Here is a 19,298-nt window from a genome sequence, read left to right as displayed (position 1 = left end):
ATGAGTCCTTTGATGTCTAATCAGTTGCCTATTCACTGCAAAGCATTTCCCACACTCCTTGCATACATATGGTTTTTCTCCAGTGTGAATGCTTTGATGTGCAATCAGTGGGTATTTCCCTGAAAAGCCTTTTCCACAGTCACTGCATACATAAGGCTTCTCTCCTGTATGAGTTCTTTGATGTCTGATCAGATCACTCCTCTCTGTAAAGCCTTTTCCACACTCACTGCATACATATGGCTTCTCTCCTGTATGAGTTCTTTGATGTTTACTCAGTAGATTCTTCACTGCAAAGCCTTTTCCACAATCACTGCATACATATGGCTTTTCTCCAGTATGACTTCTTTGATGTGCAATCAGTGGACGCTTCCCTGAATAGCCTTTCCCACACTCACTGCATACATACGGCTTCTCTCCAGTATGAGTTCTTTGATGTGTACTCAGTTGAATCTTCACTGTAAAGCCTTTTCCACACTCACTGCATACATATGGCTTCTCTCCTGTATGAGTTCTTTGATGTATAATCAGTGGACGCTTCCCTGAAAAGCCTTTCCCACACTCACTGCATACATATGGCTTCTCTCCTGTATGAGTTCTTTGATGTATAATCAGTGGACGCTTCCCTGAAAAGCCTTTCCCACACTCACTGCATATATATGGTTTCTCTCCAGTATGAGTTCTTTGATGTATAATCAGTTGACTCTTCACTGCAAAGCCTTTCCCACAATCACTGCATACATACGGCTTCACTCTAGTATGAGTTCTTTGATGTATACTCAGTAGAACCTTCACTGCAAAGCCTTTTCCACAATCACTGCATACATATGGCTTTACTCCAGTATGACTGCTTTGATGTGCAATCAGTGGACGCTTCCCTGAAAAACCTTTGCCACACTCACTGCATACATATGGCTTCTCTCCTGTATGAGTTCTTTGATGTGTACTCAGTTGACTCTTCGCTGGAAAACCTTTCCCACAATCACTGCATACATATGGCTTTTCTCCAGTATGAGTCCTTTGATGTGCAATCAGTGGACTCTTCCGTGTAAAGCATTTCCCACAATCACTGCATACATACGGCTTCTCTCCTGTATGAGTCCTTTGATGTATACTCAGTCGTTTCTTCACTGGAAAGCCTTTCCCACACTCACTGCATACATATGGCATCTCTCCAGTATGAGTCTTTAGATGTACAATCAGATTGCAACTAACTGTAAAGCCTTTTCCACACTCACTGCATACATATGGCTTCTCTCCTGTATGAGTTCTTTGATGTATAATCAGTTGGTTCTTCACCCCAAAGCCTTTTCCGCACTCACTGCATACATACGGCTTCTCTCCCGTATGAGTTCTTTCATGTACAATCAGATTCTTCTTCTCTGGAAAGCCTTTCCCACATTCACTGCATACATATGGCTTCTCTCCTGTGTGAGTTCGCTGATGATTCCTGAGCAGATATCTGTAAATGTAACCTTTACCACATTCATTACATGTGTAAGGTTTCTTTCCCACAGTAGTTTTCTGATGTATATTCAACTGTGATTTATTGAAGGTTTTATTATATATATTGTATTCACTCTGATTCAGTCCTGTATGAATTTTCTGACTGAATTTTCTGGGGAAGGCTTTCCCACACTGACGGCATCCATAAGGTTTCTCTCCACTATAAGTTCTCTGATGATCAGTGAGCTGAGTCATCTTGACCAAAGTTATCCCACATTCAGTGCATGTGAGGGCTTCCTCTCCATTGTCAATTCTGTGTTGCTGAATGACCTTGGACTTATTTTCGATGGACTTGGTACTGGGATGCAACCTAATTTCAGTGTAGAATAGTTCATGGTCATGATGTGGAATGAATGTCCCATCTTCATTCAAGGGAACAGAGTTCTTTAAATTAAAACTTCTAGTTTGGTTTTCAAAACTTAATTTTGATTTTAAAGGTTTTCCACATATCTCCAACATATTGAATTGTTGCCTCAATAGGGACTGGCTTTCCCTTTGATTAACAATATTTGCAAACATATCATGTTCACAGCATTCTTCTCCACTCTTCATAATGCCTGGACTTTGGAAGGGACTCTGCAAAGGCACATTAACTTTCTGGATTTCTAGAAAGAAGAGAACAGTAAATCATCCTATAATCTTTTATAATCTTAGTTTGAAATACAAATTTGTTACGAAACAACTTTCTGTAAAGTAAGTCTTAAGTGATACCCCATGGGTTGTAAAAAAAAGAAATATACTTAGTCATTCAGATTCTAGTCACAGAGCCTGTAAACCTCTTGAAGGTTCCTACGTGATAGAAGCATATTTTGTTTAAAAAAACTGTTTCATTTTCACTTTTTCTGTTATTTCTCTTAAGGTGAGACATAGAAAAATGATGAGGCATGTGCTCTGACCTAGATGTATATGACAACCCCATGTGGATCCAATGCTAAAGTAATGAGCTATTTTCAGTGCCCTTGGGAAATGCACACTGACAAACCCAGGCATCCTGAACTCCTGGTGCCATGCTGGAACAAAGTCAGCCATTGCCTGTGAAAGGAAAGAGAGAGGAAAGAAGGAGTAGAGGATGGGGAAGAGAAGCAGATGGTACTTCTCCAGTGTGTTCTGAATAGGAATCGAATCTGGGGCATGTATATGCTGGGCCAACACTCTATCCACTGAGTCACCAGCCAAGGCCAAAACAATTCCTTTGGATAACTGCTGAGATTATGCTAGTGAAGGGTCTTACTATAGGATTTTAACATATCCTCGAGATGGTACTAGGGAATAGAAATGCCTTCATGTGGCTGTTCTCTTCCTACATGGCCTCAGGGTGCATCTAGTTACCAGAAGGACCAAAGAGTGGAGGTTTACTTTCAGCCCCAACAACTGTCCTCTAGGAAAGAAAACATCGCCTAGAGCTAGAAACTCTTATGAAAATCATTATTCATATCTGATCAGCTTTTCGATGAGTTAACATATCTTTATGCCTGGTACATGGTTCATCTCAGTTACATGGGCAGAGAAAGGCCTGTACTCAGGAATACTTCAGACCTTGTCTTATGTACTTATTCATCTGTCTCCTTTAAAATAAATGAGTAATCATTAGTATTTCCCTGACTTTAGTATGCAGCTGTAAGAAATTAATTGAATTCAAGGAAGGGTTTATGAGAACCTCCAACTTATCCAACTGGTCAGAAGCACAGATTATAATCTGGACACACAAATCGACATCACAAGTGAAGAAAATCTTGTGGAACTGAACTCTTAACTGGTAGGTTTTGACACTAGTTCTAAGTAGATAGATAGTACCAGAACTGAGTTAATTTTTAGGACACCCAGTTTAGTAACTACCCAGTGGAAGAAACTTGAAGCAGAGAAGTAAAGGCAATCAGTCTGTGAAAGATAGTAAAAGACGTGATGGAGATCTAAACAGTGGAGGTTATCAGAAACTACAGGTGGGGAAAAATAAGGTGTACAACTGCTAATATTGGAAAAGATAGAAAAATAATAATAATAAACAACACTGGCTGGTTGACTCAGTGTCACAGCGTCAGCCTGTCGTGTGGATGTCTTCCGTTTCATTCCTGGTTAGGGAACACAGGAGAAGTGCCCATCTGCTTCTCCATCCATCTACCTGAACCTGTCACTTAACTCTCTCTCTCTCTAATCCCCCTCCTGTAGCCCTGGCTCGATTGTAGCAAGTTGGCTCTGGGCGCTGACGATGGCTCCATGGCCTTCAACTCAGGCACTAAAAAATGGCTCTGATTGCAACAGAGCAAGGGCCCCAGGTGGGCAGAGCTTTGTCAACTAGTGAGCTTCCTGGGTGGATCCCCACTAGGGGCATACATAGGAGTCTGTCTCTGCTTCCCCTTCTCTCATTAAATTAAAAATAAAAGATTTCATTTATTGATAGTACATAGAGAGATGAGAGCTAGTATGTGGCGAAAAGTATCAAGTAATAGTTGCTTCATTTTAGTTGTTCATTGCTTGCCGCATGTCCCTTGACCCTGCAATCCCAGGGCTTCGAACTGGCAACCTCTGCATTCTCCATCACTGCCCTATCCACTGAACCACCAGTTTAGGCTCAGAATGCAAGTTGATATTTTTAGACTTTATGCATTTTAGAAAGAAGAGGGAGAGACAGATAAGGGGGAGGAGCAGGAAGCTTCAACTTGCACATGTGCCTTGATCAGCCAACCTCATGGTTTACCAGCCGGCAACCTTAGTGTTCCCAGTGGGCGCTTTCTCCAGTGGGACATCACAGGCCAGGCTCAGAATGCAAGTTGCTTTTGTTTTGTTTTTCTTCTGAAAGAGACACAGAGTCAGAGAAAGGGATAAATAGGGACAGAGAGACAGGAAGAAAGAGAGAGAGATGAGAAACATCAATTCTTCATTGCGGCACCTTAGATGTTCATTGATTGCTTTCTCATATGTGCCTTGCCCGGGGGGCTACAGCAGAGCAAGTGACCCCTTGCTCATGGCATCGGAACCCACCTGTGTTCCAAGCTGGTGAGCTTTGCTTAAACCAGATGAGCCTGTGCTCAAGCTGGTGACCTCAAGGTCTCAAACCTGGGTGTTTCAAGTCTCAGTCCAATACTCTATCTACTGCACAACTGCCTGGTCAGGCAAAACACAAGTTTTAAAGACTTGAATAATCACAGAATGCTGGTGGAAATCAAGTTATGGAACACATTAAAAAGTCTTTCAGAAGAGGACAAACTTTCTCATCTAGATGACAGCAAATCATGAAGGTCAGTGCAGGAGCAGCTGTCATTTCATATGACAGGAAACTTGGGACTCATTATCTGCCACATCATGTCATCAAAATTTAATGAAAAGGTAATATTATTTTAATGTTCTAACAATAAATAATAAATGCAATCAAGGAAACAACTCCATTTTCTGCATAATAAAATCACACATAGGTTTAATCTAACAAAGACTAGCCTGACAAGGCCGTGATGCAGAAAATAGAGCATCAGACTGGGACATGGAGGACCTAGGTCCGTGATGGCCAACCTTTTAATAAAAACCGCCCACTTTTGCAGTGCTGGTGAACCTGGCACTAGATTTATTCTAAGTCTTAGAAAATGTTCTTGGAAGAAATCAAAGACCTAATTAAAACAAAAAAACATGTAATAATCCTGGATTAGTATGAAGAGTATGTTGTAGACAAAAGTACTAACCAATGAGACAGACTCAATGTAATCACTGTTGAAACACTAGCTGGTTAGTTTTGCAGAAATTGACAGGCTGATATTAAAATTCAAATTGAAATGGAAAAATCCGGATGTCAAAATGATCTGTATTATTTTCTTTTGTACTTTTCTGAGGAATCGGGGAGGCAGAGAGACAGATTCCCGCATGTGTGCAACCAAGATCCATCTAGAAAGCCCACCAAGGGACGATTCTCTGCCCATCTGGGGCCTTGCTCCATTGCAACTGGAGCCATCCTAGTGCCTGATGCAGTGACCAAGAAGCTGTCCTCAGCACCTGCGCCCACATGCTGCAATGGAGCTTTGGCTGCGGGAGGGGAAAAGAGAGAGAAGAAGGAGAGAAGGAAGGTTGGAGAAGCAGATGGGCGCTTCTCCTGTGTGCCCCGATTGAGAATGAAACCTGGGACTTCCACACACCAAAGCCACGCTCTACCACTAAGAAAACCGGCCAGACCTCAAAATAACCTTGAAAGAGAAGAACACACTCAGAGTATTCACTCTTTACAATTTTGAAAGCTGCTACAAAGCTATGAGTATAAAAAACACCATGAAAATGTGTACACGTAAAATGTTCCAAAATTGACTATTACACTGATGGTTGTACAACTAAAGGAATAACCTAAAAACATATTAGCTATTTATTTAAGTGGCTAAACTGATTGGTATGTGAATTAAATCTAAATAAAACCACTAGGTATATGATGTAAAATCAGAAGCTTTAGAAAAAGAAAGGCAGCGATAACATTTACCAAGAAAGAAAATCTGATTTAGGAAAACTGGGAAGGATCGCACGTGAAACACTCGTAAGTTGGCAACTAGTTTGAGCTGGAACTCGTGCTGCATGGCAACAAGATCTATTCCTGTCCATTAAATGAAGCCATACAGGCCTTTAAGAAGAGAGCTACATAGAGAAAAATAAGTGAGTAAAACAAAACAAAAAGAGAGCTCAGAAAGTAGCAAACATCATTGGTGATGCTAGGGCAGATGGAATTTAAAATGTCTAGTGCAGAATTCTAAATTTTAGAAAGGATGGAAAGAAGGTGAATCTTGCTTTCACAGAGAATAAGAAGTCAGAGGTCAGCTGTCATAACAACGAGTAGGATACACAGGAAGGAAGCGCACATTAGACAACACTGGGGGAGACGTCAGTCTGGGAGTCCATTTCAAAGTACCGATACAGGTTCAACGTCCTGAATAGAGGAAACATTTAACAGTGATGAGAACTGAGTATGAAAAAAGCTGGAGAGAAGGGAGGCGAAGAACAAATAAATGCACAATGAAAACCAGACTCTCATGGCATCACAGCATCCATCGTGTGGATGGATTTTATGGTAGAAAATCACTATTTCCAAACAGGGCACAAAGGCTGAGTAGTAAGAAAACTGATGAATTCATAATTCTATCTTTCCAAAGAGGCCCAGAAAATGGAATTTCTCAGAAACGGAGGGGATAACACAGGCTGAGACTCTGTGGCCAAGACAGAGAGTGTAATCTGAGAATGCTAGAATAAAAGCACACAAACAAAACTATGATGTAGATGAAACCAATAGGTGTCATTACTCAATGAGAAAAAAGGGGTGTTTCCCTCTAAATTTCTAGAAATAAAAAGGGTTCTCAAAGGTGAAGGGGGGGGGTTGGTTTCTTTATCCAATGTTACAGGTCTGATGTGTTCTCTGACTAGAGTATGACGTCCTGCCTTTCAGCCCCCCGACTTACTGGCTAGTTGTCACCCACTCACCTGGACAGAACAGATGTTGGGGTCCATCCCCTACTGTCCACGGTTCTTCCCCTCGCTCCAACTTGGAAAGCACATCGGGTTTCCTGGATTGATACCCTGCTCAGAGGGAAAAATGACACAAGACTTAAACTTACTGAACTGGGCTGGGGTCTGTCAAGAGGAAGAAGGTTACATTTTAAGAACGGAACATGCTTCACATCTGTGACACAAAGCCTTTTGTCTCAGGAGGCAGAATGTTATACCTTCTTGTCTGAGGTAATGGGAGGATCTGAGGTTCTTCTCAGAGAACTGTAGTTATTCAGAACAGCTAGGCAACTTAGGGGGAAAAAGCCACTAACAGAGCACCTTCTCAGTGACACAGGGGAGCTGTTCTCACCCACTGACACCAGGTGGCTGTAGATCTCCAACATCACGTCCCGGAACAGGTCCTTCTGATCGGGGTCCAGGAGCCGCCACTCTTCCCGTGTGAAGTTCACGGCCACATCGTGAAATGTCAGGCATCCCTGTATCAACACCGTGCTGTTTAGTGGTATGATGTGCATTTGATGATGCAAAAGAAATGTTAGTTTTTCTCCCATTTCACTTTATCTAATACATGTATAGAGCAAAAGAAGTTCTATTTTATTATAAAACTGAATAATCACATACCTAGTAAAATACAAGTTGGGGCAAAAGTAAGTTTACATTTGTGTGTACTAAAAATACAATCATAAACAATCATACAAGAATAAACTCCGTTTTACACATAAAAACAACTGCAAACATACTTTGCCCCACTCTGTGGTCTGCAATTGTGCATTTAGTCATCTATGCTTTCATCTGATCACAAGACTATGCAATGTGAAAGAGAAATTGTACTGATATAGTTCAGTATTTCTCAGATTAACTGAGGTAGTTTTTCATACTGTTCTACAAATGCATAATGAAGAAGAAAATTTAAAATAAACACAAATGCGTACCCAGGCAGTGACAAAGTGGATAGAACATCACCCTGAGACCTGAGGATCCGGATTCAAAACTCTCAGGTCTCCGGTTTGAGCACCATCGTTCGCCAGCTTTGCTGTGGTGTTGCTGGTGTGTGAGTACGATCATCGAAATGACCCCATGGCTGCTGGCTTGAACCTAAAGGTCGCTGACGTAAAGCACAAAGTCCCTGACTTAAGCTTCAGATTGCTGACTTGAGCAGGTAATTGACTTGCTTTAAGCCCTACTCATAGACAAAGTAATTATGAGAAGTTATCAATGATCAACTAAAGTGTCTCAACTACAAGTGGATAATTCTCATCTCTCTCCCTTCCTATCTTGCTCCCTCCCACTCTTTCTCAAAAAAAAAAAAAAGCCAGTCACCTGAGACAGAATCATTTTCTTCTATTGTTGGAAAAAAGCTGGAAATAGAGAGGGTGTGTATGGTGTGTTGTGGGTCTGCTCGAAATTTCAGCTCAGAAACCTGTCTTCACTCAGGTGTGTTACCAGAGATGCTGACACCCAATTCTACAATGTCTTCCTGCTCCTCGTGATTCTACAGCACCGGGAAGTCAGGACCTGTGGATTGAGGAGAAAATTCAGTGACTGGTACATTTCCTCTGGGCCCAGATGCACTCACCCTCACACAGTGACCACAGTATCGCTAGTGTCCCTTTCCATCGTGTCCCTTAAGTTTATCCTTCTGGCCAATCAAGCCTCAGCTTCCCACTGTGGTAGAGGACCCCCTTATCCTGTGGAGTTTAAGTGGGTGACTGTCAACTGAGACCCGGGCTATGACAGCCAGCCCTGCACCATCCTCAGGGGCCAGGGAGTCTCAGGAAAATCACTCACACAAAGCTGACCACATGGAAGGAGGGGATCTGGGCACTGTTTTCCTTAAACCACATGTGCTCGGATTCCTCTTCAAACGATTCTGCACACCCCATGACTGTACTCATTTCAGGGAGAAAACAATGCACTAGACACATCATTAGTGTTTCTTTTTCTTTTATTATTATGATGTTTTTGAGAAAGCCAGGAGAGCAGGGACAAGAACACAGTGCTGCTCCTGGATGTGCCCTGACTGGGGAATCACACCGGCAACCTTTGTGCTCCAGGATGATGCTCCAACCAATCGAGCTCTCTGGCCAGGGCTTTCTTCTTTAGAGACAGACAGAGAAAGGGAGATAAAAAGAAGGGGGAGAGAAGATTTTACATGTTTTTTATTCAGTCATGAACTCACTGTTGGCTTTCTGTGTGTACCCTGGCAGAGGATTAATTCTGTAATTTAGTCATTTATAACAAAACTCTTAACCAATTTAGCTAATCTGCCAGAACCCGATTTTTTTTTTTTTTTTTTTAAATATCTTTAAGGCCTAGCGTGCGGAGGACCCGGGTTTGATTCCCAGCCAGGGCACACAGAAGCGCCCATTTGCTTCTCCACCCCTCCGCCGCGCTTTCCCTCTCTGTCTCTCTCTTCCCCTCCCGCAGCCAAGGCTCCATTGGAGCAAAGATGGCCCGGGCGCTGGGGATGGCTCTGTTGCCTCTGCCCCAGGTGCTAGAGTGGCTCTGGTCGCAACATGGCGACGCCCAGGATGGGCAGAGCATCGCCCCCTGGTGGGCAGAGCGTAGTCCCTGGTGGGCGTGCCGGGTGGATCCCGGTCGGGCGCATGCGGGAGTCTGTCTGACTGTCTCTCCCTGTTTCCAGCTTCAGAAAAATGAAAATAAATAAATAAATAAATAAAATAAAATATCTTTAATTATTTATTTATTTACTTAATCATTTTATAGAATAGAGACAAAGAGAGTGAGAAGGGGGACGTGGGGCAGAGAGCATCATGTCCCATATGTGCCTTGACTGGGCAAGCCCAGGCTTTTGAACCAGAGACCTCAGCATTCCAAGTTGATGCTATACCCACTGTGCCACCACAGGTCAGAGCCTAATTTTTTATAGATACATTTGGCAGAGGGGGACAGAGAGACAAAGAGAGAGAGAGATTGAAGAGAAAGAACCATAGATCTGATGTTAGACCCATTTATGCATTCATTATTTGACTCCAGTATGTGCCCTGAGCGAGGATCAAACCCACAACCTTGCCATATCGAAAGGACAAGCAACGAATGAGTGCACAACTAAAATGAAAAGACTAAGTGGAACAATGACAAGATGCTTCTCTCAAATCAATGGAAAAAAATTTAAAAAACTCATCCAAAGCTACCTGGATAACTAAGTGTGTTAGAGCACTGTGCAGAAAAGCCAGGGCTGTGGGTTTCACTCCTGGTCACAGCTCGTACAACCATCAAGAGAATGCAGGGGTTTCCAGAATGTTTGTCCCTGAATTAATCCTATAGATCAGCACTGTAAATGAGCTTGTTCCAGGCTTTCTTTTACTGCTAGGCTTCCCCTATTCCTTATTCCCCAATCAGTGTTTAAGTTTGTCTTAAAAGGTGACTTCCAACTGGATTCCGGGTTGCATAGTTTGACTGACTTAGGTCTCTGTGCGGTTGCTGGCTTCAAAATAAAGATTCCTTAATTTGGCTACTTGTGAGGATCAACATCTGTTTCTTGCTGTTCTGATATAACAATATATCATATTTTATACATACCATAGTCACACATACAATATACATATATGTTGTTTTAGATATATGGTATGTCATCAGGACATATATACATATACGATATGTGTAAATACAGCTTCAATACTGATTAACCTATATATTATCAACTCAATGAAAGAAATCAACTATAACAAAAGCTTTTCACTTGAAAACACCAAAACATATATACAGTGTGTCCGTAAACTCATGGTTCAATTTTGACCGGTCACAGGACAGCAACAAAAGACGATAGAAATGTGAAATCTGCACCAAATAAAATGAAAACCCTCCCAGTTTCTGTAGGATGATGTGGCAGCATGTGCGCATGCGCAGATGATGACATAACCATGCATACAGCGGAGCAGCCCATGGCCATGCCAGTTGAGATGTGGATGGTACAGAGGAAAGTTCAGTGTGTTCTGTGGCTCGCTAAATTCGAATCCGTAACCAAAGTGCAACGTGAATATCAGCGTGTTTATAACGAAGCGCCACCACATAGGAATAACATTACTCGGTGGGATAAGCAGTTGAAGGTAACCGGCAGTTGATGGAGAAACCCCGTTCTGGTAGGCCATCAGTCAGTGACGAGTCTGTAGAGGCTATATGGGATAGCTACCTAAGGAGCTCTAAAAAATCTGTGCGTGAGCCCACATCAAACTGCACTGAATAAGTATGAAACTGGGAGTTTTCCTTTTATTTGGTGCAGATTTCACATTTCTATCGTCTTTTGTAACTTTCCTGTGACTGGTCAAAAGTGCACCATGACTTTACGGACACACTGTATATAACTAATAGTGAGAAGGAGAGACAGGAATCTTGGGGCAAACAATGTATATAAAGAACTAAGGACACCAGACCAGGCCATGGCTCAGTGGATAGTGTCGGACTAGGACACAGAGAACCCAAGTTTGAAACTCCAAGGTCAGTGGCTTCAGCACAGGGTCGCTGGGTTGCATGTGGATTCATAGATATGACACCATGGTTTCTAACTTGTGCCCAAACGTCGCTAGATTGAAGTTTCAATTCGATGGCTTTAGACCAAGGTTGCATGATTGAGCAAGGAGTCACTTTCTCTGATGTAGCCCCACAGTCAAGACACATATAAGAAAGCAGTCAATAAACAACTAAGGTGCCACAACAAAGAATTGATGCTTCTCATCTCTCTCTCTTCCTGTCTCTTCTATCTTTCCTTCTCTCTGTTTCACACAAAAAAGGAATTAATAGCAGAAATAAACCACATTAGACTTTTTTTGTCTTTAAACAATACCACTGGTTGGGATAGCTCCATTGGTTAGACTGTCTTCTGGTACAAAAAGGTTGCCAGTTCGATCCCAGACAGGGTACATACAAAAATGAGTTCATGTTTCTGTCTTTCTCCCTCTAAACTTTTAAAAATTAAAAAGAATATATAAATATTTTTATGGCAATAAATTAGTGATTTTAGATGAATCATATTTTATGTTCCTACCCTCTAAAAACTGGTAACTGCAGACAGTGGCAGGTGAGTAATATGAGGAGGCATCAGGAAGGACACAGATGTCTACGACAAACCCACTTTCCTATTGTGTATTGGAGAGTGCAGTCAATGCTTGAGATAAGAAAAAGTGCAAACTGCAAAGTAAGAAAGATAACTAAACTTATATTCAGGAATTACTTATTTAACAGAGAAAATGCATTCAGTAAGCACACTGTCACTTATACAGCGAGAAAGTACATCCACCCATGTAACTAAATTCATTTCCTTTTTTTTTTTATTTCAGTGAAGGAAAGGGAGACAAACAGAAAGACAGACTGGGACAGACAGAAAGGAAGGAGTAGAGATGCACCAACATTTAAGAAAGTGAAGACTAGAGACAGAGATTGTGAGAAAATATTTTCACATTATGTATCTAATAAAGAATTGTACTTAAATTACACAAATGGTCTGCAAAACATAACAATACCACTATCCAATTCCATTATGTATGAAGTCATAAAAAATGTTAAAAACTGATTTTTGATGATGTCACAACCGTAAACTTACTAAATATCAGTAAGTTGTAGAATTACTATGTAAATAATATATACAAATTATGGCCCTAAAGCCATAGCTGGTTTCATCATTGATACAGCAGTGGTCCAGCATTATTTTTTATTTGAGAATAAGAGAGAAAGAGAGACATACCATAAGGGAGAGAGAGAGGAGCATGGATTTATTGTTCAACCCATTTACGCATTCATTAGTTGACTCCAATTGTGCCCTGAGCAAGGATCAAACCTGCAACCTTAACATATCAGATGAACAGTCCCATCAAAGGTGTCACCCCACCAGGGTAGCACTGTCTCATAAGTAAATATCATAGCATTTAAGGTTCGAAACACATAAATAAAGGTCCACAAAAATGTAAATACATTGGAAAGTGGCAAATGAAGCTGAAGTGCCTTGAGATCTCTGTACTGTCATAGAAGAGTGTAAAGACACTGTTTCTTACAAGGATTTATAAAGTGCCACACTATGCATAATCTCTACTGTCAGGAAGAAAACTAACAGCTGTCTTTATTTTTATGCTTACAGATGTGGAATATAGAACTCTAAAAACTCATCTGAGCCCTGGTTCAGTAGCTCATTGGTTAAGAGTGTCTTCCCCATATGCTAAGGTTGCAGGTTCGATCACCGGTCAGGGCACATGTGAGAAGCAACCAATGAATGCATAAATAAGTGAATCAACAAATTATTCTGTTTCCTGCTCTCCCTCTAAAAAAAAATCAATCAGTGCAATTTAGAAAGTTATTTAAAAGAAGACTAAAAAGAAAAATAAACAACAAAAAAGATACAGAAAAAATATAGAGTATGGTTACAGCAGTGTATTTGTGGTAAGCCTTTCATGGAGTATCTCTTCCTTTTCCTTTTTTCCTCTTTTTAGATTACTGTTTTAAAAGAGATGAAAAAGTATATTAAGATTTATGCACTTAGATTACTGTTTTAAAAGAGATGAAAAATTATATTAAGTATACACAGAATAAGCATTCTGGTTAGTTACATTAAATACAAACTTTACAAAACTGTCACATTCAAATAAAATTTAAAATCAAATAACATCCTATTATATAGGTGACATGTAACATAATGATATGGAAACCTTTGAAATAAAAGGTTAGAAAAAGATACATTATGGCTAACTAGGAGGTGGCGCAGTGGACAGAGCTTTGCCTGTGATGCTGAGGACCCAGGTTCAAAACTCCGAGGTCACAGTCTTCAATGTGGGCTCATCGACCTTGACGTGCTCAATGAGCGAAAGCACGGGCTCATCAAGTTGAGCATGGGCTCGCAGACATGACCTTATTATGGTCACTGGCTTGAAGCCCAAGTTGACCAGCCTGATCAAGGAATCACTGGCTCCGCTGCCGAACCCTCACATTTAAAGCATGTATGAGATAGCAATCAATGAACAATTAAGGTGCAGAAACTACGAGCTGATGGTTCTCTTTCTTTTTTTTTTCTTTTAATATTTTATTTATTGATTTTTTAGAGAGAGAGGAGAGAGAGAGAGAGACAGAGAGAGAGAAGGGGGAGGAGCAGGAAGCTTCGATTCCCATATGTGCCTTGACCAGGCAAGCCCAAGGTTTCGAACCCGCGACCTCAGTGTCCCAGGTCGACGCTTTATCCCACTGCGCCACCACAGGTCAGGCGAGCTGATGGTTCTCATCTCTCTTCCTTCTAGTTGGTCTGTCTCTATCTGTCTCTCCATTTTTCTGTCTGTCTCTAAAAAAAAAAAAAAAAAAAAAAAGGAAAAAAAAGAAAGAGATACACCATGAAAGGCTCACCACAAATAAACTGCTGTAACCAACTATAAGGTTGGTGGATAATGGGGAAAGGTCACGTGAGAAACCAGACCTGGGAACTTTGGCTAGAACCGCCCACACCTAGGTAAGCCAAAAGAAACTTCCCAGGAGTCCTTGGGAAAATAGCAACTGTCTGCCAGCCAGTGAGATTTCGCCACGTCATATTGGCTTGACCACCTTAGACGAGACCCTTTAAATATCCCACATACGGTTTCATCTGTGCGTCTTCCCTGGCCTGTGTCCCCCGGACCAGGGACATCGTCAGGGAGGCGCTCTGTACTCAGTAAAACTCTTGCTTATGCACACTTCGTGACTATGCTCCTTCCATCCTCCTTGCCGGGGAAAAATACCTTACATTTGGATCCGAACCCGGGAAGTCAGAAGTCCGCAAGGACTGCTCCTCTCCCCTTCCCCTCCAAGAATCAGAACGTCCCACTTTCCACCTACTTTGGCACACGGTGCGGTAAGTCCCCTGCCTCCAGCCTCCCCTCAGTTCTTTCCACCGAGTCTCCCTGTCCGAATCCGCAGCAGTGTCAGGGACTTCTTTTCCGTTCTGAGTGCGTGTGTGTCCGTGGAGACGTCCTGAGCACATCCACTTTACCTATCCATCCAGTGGCCACAGTTTGAGCTGTGGGACACCTATTCTCATCTCTGACCACTCTGAGGACTGAGGGTGGCCATAGAGGCACAGGAATAAAAACTTAATCCAAAAACACTCCTGGAATTGACTCATCCAAAATCTCTCCCTCCCTAAAGAAGAAACTGTTGTTCTTCTCTGCTGTGGCCAGGCCACAGAACCCACCGAATAATCAGACCAGGTAGTCTCCTGAAGGGACTTTTGGTTTCATCACCCTCACCAATTTAACTATCGCCAAAAGAACTGAGAACTTGCTGGAGATCCTTTACATTCAGCGCTTCTAGTTGCTTGTGCTCCCATCATAATCTCTGTGCTGCCTGTTCTACGCGCAGGCCCTTTTTTGGCTAGAGAAACCTCACCTAAACCCTCCACTCCTGATCTTTCCTCCTTCACCCAACCCCCAACTCTCCCCCCCTCCTGCCTGAACCCCAGGGGTGCCCCTCTCTTGGGACCCCTCTCTGGTTCCTCTGCGGACCTCTATTGCTTGGGTCTCTTCCCTCCAAGAGTCCCCTCCCCTCCCTTTGCAGAATCCTGTTTTTCACTCACCTGCAAATACCAGTCTCTCTTTCTCCTCCCCTGCTGGCCAGGGCCCTTCTCCACTGTTATTAAGCCCCTCCTCCGTCAGGACATTCTCAGCCTGCCATTGCCCGTGTCACCGTTTGCAGGACCCCAAGGCCCAACTCCAATTTTCTTGCAGAAAGTTCTGGCCCTGTCCTGCCTCTGGCTCTGGCGTTTCTGCTCGGATCTGGGTGCCAGGCTCCCCAGGAGCCCCCCTCCTCTTATTCTCAACCCCAAACCCCTATCCAAGGCCTGTGAACATGGCATTTAAAGTTTTTAATGGTCACGGCTAGTAGGAACAGGCCAAGACTGTTTGTCAGGCCCGCATGCAGCATAAGGCTCCAAACCCTGGCTCTTGTGGCAACCCTGAAGTCAGCAGAGCAACAGGGGCAAGGCACAGGAAGTGCCCGACCCAAGTCCAAGCCGCAAAGAGGAACCCCATCATTGGTCCCGACAGTGTCCCTGCTGGTGGCTGCCCACTGAGCCCTGTCCTAACTGCAGGCAGCCCGGTCACTGCCACAGGAACTGCCCTCTTTGGGCAACAGGTATTTCCTCCATGCCTCACGTGGAGGACAAGCCACCCAAATAGAAGGCCAAGCCAGCCAGGTGGGCCCATCGTTTGAACTCCTAGAACACAGCATGGACTCGGAGAACCCCATCATCCTCACCCACGCTGAATGCAGGGTAATGCTACAGGAACGGATAAGTCTCATTTCTTGTGGACACGGGAGCTACCTTCTCTGTTTTGCCATCACACTCTAGACCTCTAGTTCCCTCACAGGCCTTGGTTATGGGAGTGGATGGGACCTCTTACTTTCTCCTTCGTATATCACTCCTGACATGGAGTTTTGCCTCAAGTTTGCCCCCATGCAGGACCGTTGGCAGTCAGAACCACTGGGCGCTATCCATCTCCAGTTCACCAAAAGGCTGGACCCTCCAAATCCTCCTATTGCTCCTCTTTTTCTTTTTAAATCCTTACAGGACCACATCCACGAAGTTTCTACAGTCATGCTCAAACAGATGTTTCTCCTGACTCCCTCAAAGTCACCACCTTACAACCTCCCCTTCCCACGGCGCCCCTAACCAGCAGGAATTAGCCAAATAGCGGCGCCCCTATTTAACACAAAAGGTCAGAATGTAAGGTCAGTGGATAAACGGGGAAAGGTCATGTGAGAAACCAGACCTGGGAAGTTTGGTAGAACCACCCACACCAGGCTTGCCAAAAGAAACTTCCCAGGAGTCCTTGGGAAAAGAGCATCTGTCTGCCAGCCAGTGAGATTTCGCCATGTCATATTAGGTCGACCACCCTAGATGAGACCCTTTAAATATCCCACACATGCAGTTTCGTCCACGTGACTTCAGTGGCCCGTGTCCCCCGGAGCAGGGAACCTCGTTCGGGAGGTACATTGTACTCAATAAAGCTTTTGCTTATCCACGCTTCATGGCTACAGCCCCTTCCTTCTTCTTCGGTGGGGAAAAATACCTCACTCATACTCTTATAGAAAAAGAACCAGAAAACCCTAAAGCTACTGCTGAGAAAGAAAAACAATGCTCAGTAGTATTAGTTTCAATTAACCACCGTGTAAAAGCCTGAAATTCCTTTCCTGCCTGACCCATCAGGCACAATGGATCAGGTGTTGACCCAGAATGCTGAAGTTACTGACTTGAAACCATGGGCTTGACAGGTCAAAGCACAAGTGAGAAGCAACTACTATGAATTCATGCTCCCCTCTCTTTACCACCTCCACCCTTTATCTCTCTCTTCTCTTAAAATTTAATCTATAAAATCTTGAAAGAAAAAAAATTATTAAAAGCCTGCCCTTCCTATGCACCTAACAACATAGCCCTGAAATGTATAGTGAAAATGGACCACAAAACAAGAAGAAATAAACAAATTCAGACTAAATACAACATTGAGACACACCACTACCAGTTATAGTCAGGCCATCAAGAAACAATAGAGAATTTATAAACTACCATTTTGAAGACCAACAGAAATATTTTATATTGAGTGAAAAATGTTGAGTCTTGGCCGGATAACTCAAGTTAGCTGGTTAGTGTCATCCAGAAATGTCAATGATGCAGATTTCATCTCCAGTCAGGGAACATACAAGAATTTACTGATTAATGTGTTAATAATTGGAAGAACAAATCAATATTTCATGCTGTCTCTTGCTCCCATCCTCTTTCTCCAAAATCAACAAATAAATTTTAAAAAATTCTTTTTAGAGCAGTGGTTCTCAACCTTTCTAATGCCGTGACCCCACAATACAGTTCTTCATGTTGCGGTGACCCCAAACCAAAAAATAATTTTGGTGGCTACTTCATAACTGTAATTTTGCTACAGTTATGATTTGGAATGTATTGTTATTGCTTTAGGTGACCCCTGTGTTTTGGTCGTTCGACCCCCGCCGGGGTCGCGACCCACAGGTTGAGAACCGCTGTTTTAGAGACAGAGAGAAGGAAAGACACAGACAGAAAGGCAGAAAGAGAGAGAGATGAAAAGCATCCATTCTTCATTTAGGCTCCTTTACTGTTCTGTGATTTCTGTCATATATGTCTTTACCACGGAGGCTACAACAGACCGAGTGACCCCTTGCTCAAGCCAGCAACCTCAGGCTCAAGCTGGTGACCTCTGAGTTTTGAACATGGGTCCTCCATGTCTCAGTCCAACGCTCTATCCGCAAGCGCCACTGCATGGTCAGTAAAATTTTTTTAAAATTAAAGACTATATTTTTTTAAAAGTTTAGATAAATATCAAAAATTTAAATACATGGAAAATTTGTCTGTGAAAATGACTATCAGAAGTCCACACATTTTAAAATCTTATTTCCCAAATGTATATATACACCAAATGAAATTCCATTCAAAATCCTAAACAAACAGCTATATACAGCTTTAATAACAAAATGCAAAGACATGCTCTATCAATTAAGAGACTTAAAGTTATTTAATTATAACAGTACAATAATAGTACTATAGACAAATAAGCCACAGGAACTAAATACAAAGTCAATGAGCAGAGGCCTGCAGACAGAGACATAATGGCACAGCAGGCTCTCCAAAGAAAAAGGTAAAAGTACCTTTTTAAGCCTGACCAGGTGATGGCACAGTGGATAGTGTAGCTTCAACTGAGAGGGACTGGAGGGAGTGTTAGTGTAAGGTAGGTGGATGGAAGGATGGTGAGGTGGGGAACTCAGACCCGCCCACTTTGGCTAGGACCGCCCACAATCAAGCCCGCCAAAGGAAGCTTCCCAGGAACCATTTGGAAAGAAGCGATCCATCGTCTGCCAGCCAGTGAAATTTCACCACGTCATAGTAGCTTCACTTCCCGAGAGGGACCCTTTAAATATCTGCCATGCGGTTTAATTTTTGCAACTTCCCTAGCCTCCATGTTTCTTTCCTCGGGGCCAGGGAACCTTGCCGGGCGGGGTGTGCGCTCTGTACTCAATAAAGCCATTTATTATTTCACACTTTGCGGCTCCGAGCCCTGTTCCTTCCTTCTCCGCGGGGAAAAATACCTTACAGTTAGTTACAGGCACTAGGGGTGGCTGCCCTGGGCATCTGCTGACAGGAGGGTTGGTGCATCTAGTGTGCTCAGATCAGCACATCCCGGTCAGTGACTTTCTGAAAAACAACAGCAGCATGAGTTACTGAAGAATAATAGGAGAAAGCAGATTTTTGTCCTGCATTTTAGCAGTAGAAGGTGAGATGTGTCTTAACATTCCAGCCTTTTTTCTCTTGAGGTGTACGGAGACGCTCATCTCAATCTTTG

General features: G+C 42.8%; 1 protein-coding gene and 1 long non-coding RNA gene across 2 annotated transcripts in view; both read right to left on the bottom strand.

Annotated features, from left to right (window-relative positions):
* The window catches only part of LOC136399307 (uncharacterized), a 597,663-nt gene that overhangs the window by 379,391 nt on the left and 198,974 nt on the right, over positions 1-19,298 (bottom strand). The window lies entirely within an intron of this gene.
* The window catches only part of LOC136399228 (zinc finger protein 432-like), a 35,607-nt gene that overhangs the window by 2,064 nt on the left and 14,245 nt on the right, over positions 1-19,298 (bottom strand). Inside the window, 4 exon segments of the mRNA XM_066374219.1 lie at positions 2-2,108; positions 6,943-7,038; positions 7,319-7,445; positions 8,290-8,484. Of these exon segments, the coding sequence (XP_066230316.1) occupies positions 2-2,108; positions 6,943-7,038; positions 7,319-7,445; positions 8,290-8,304 (2,345 nt within the window). The 5' untranslated portion in view covers positions 8,305-8,484.

The sequence above is a fragment of the Saccopteryx leptura genome, chromosome 3 (genome assembly GCF_036850995.1).
Source record: "Saccopteryx leptura isolate mSacLep1 chromosome 3, mSacLep1_pri_phased_curated, whole genome shotgun sequence".
Taxonomy (NCBI): domain Eukaryota; kingdom Metazoa; phylum Chordata; class Mammalia; order Chiroptera; family Emballonuridae; genus Saccopteryx; species Saccopteryx leptura.
Note: the sequence above shows the minus strand (reverse complement) of the source record. Positions and strands in the feature narration are given on the sequence as shown.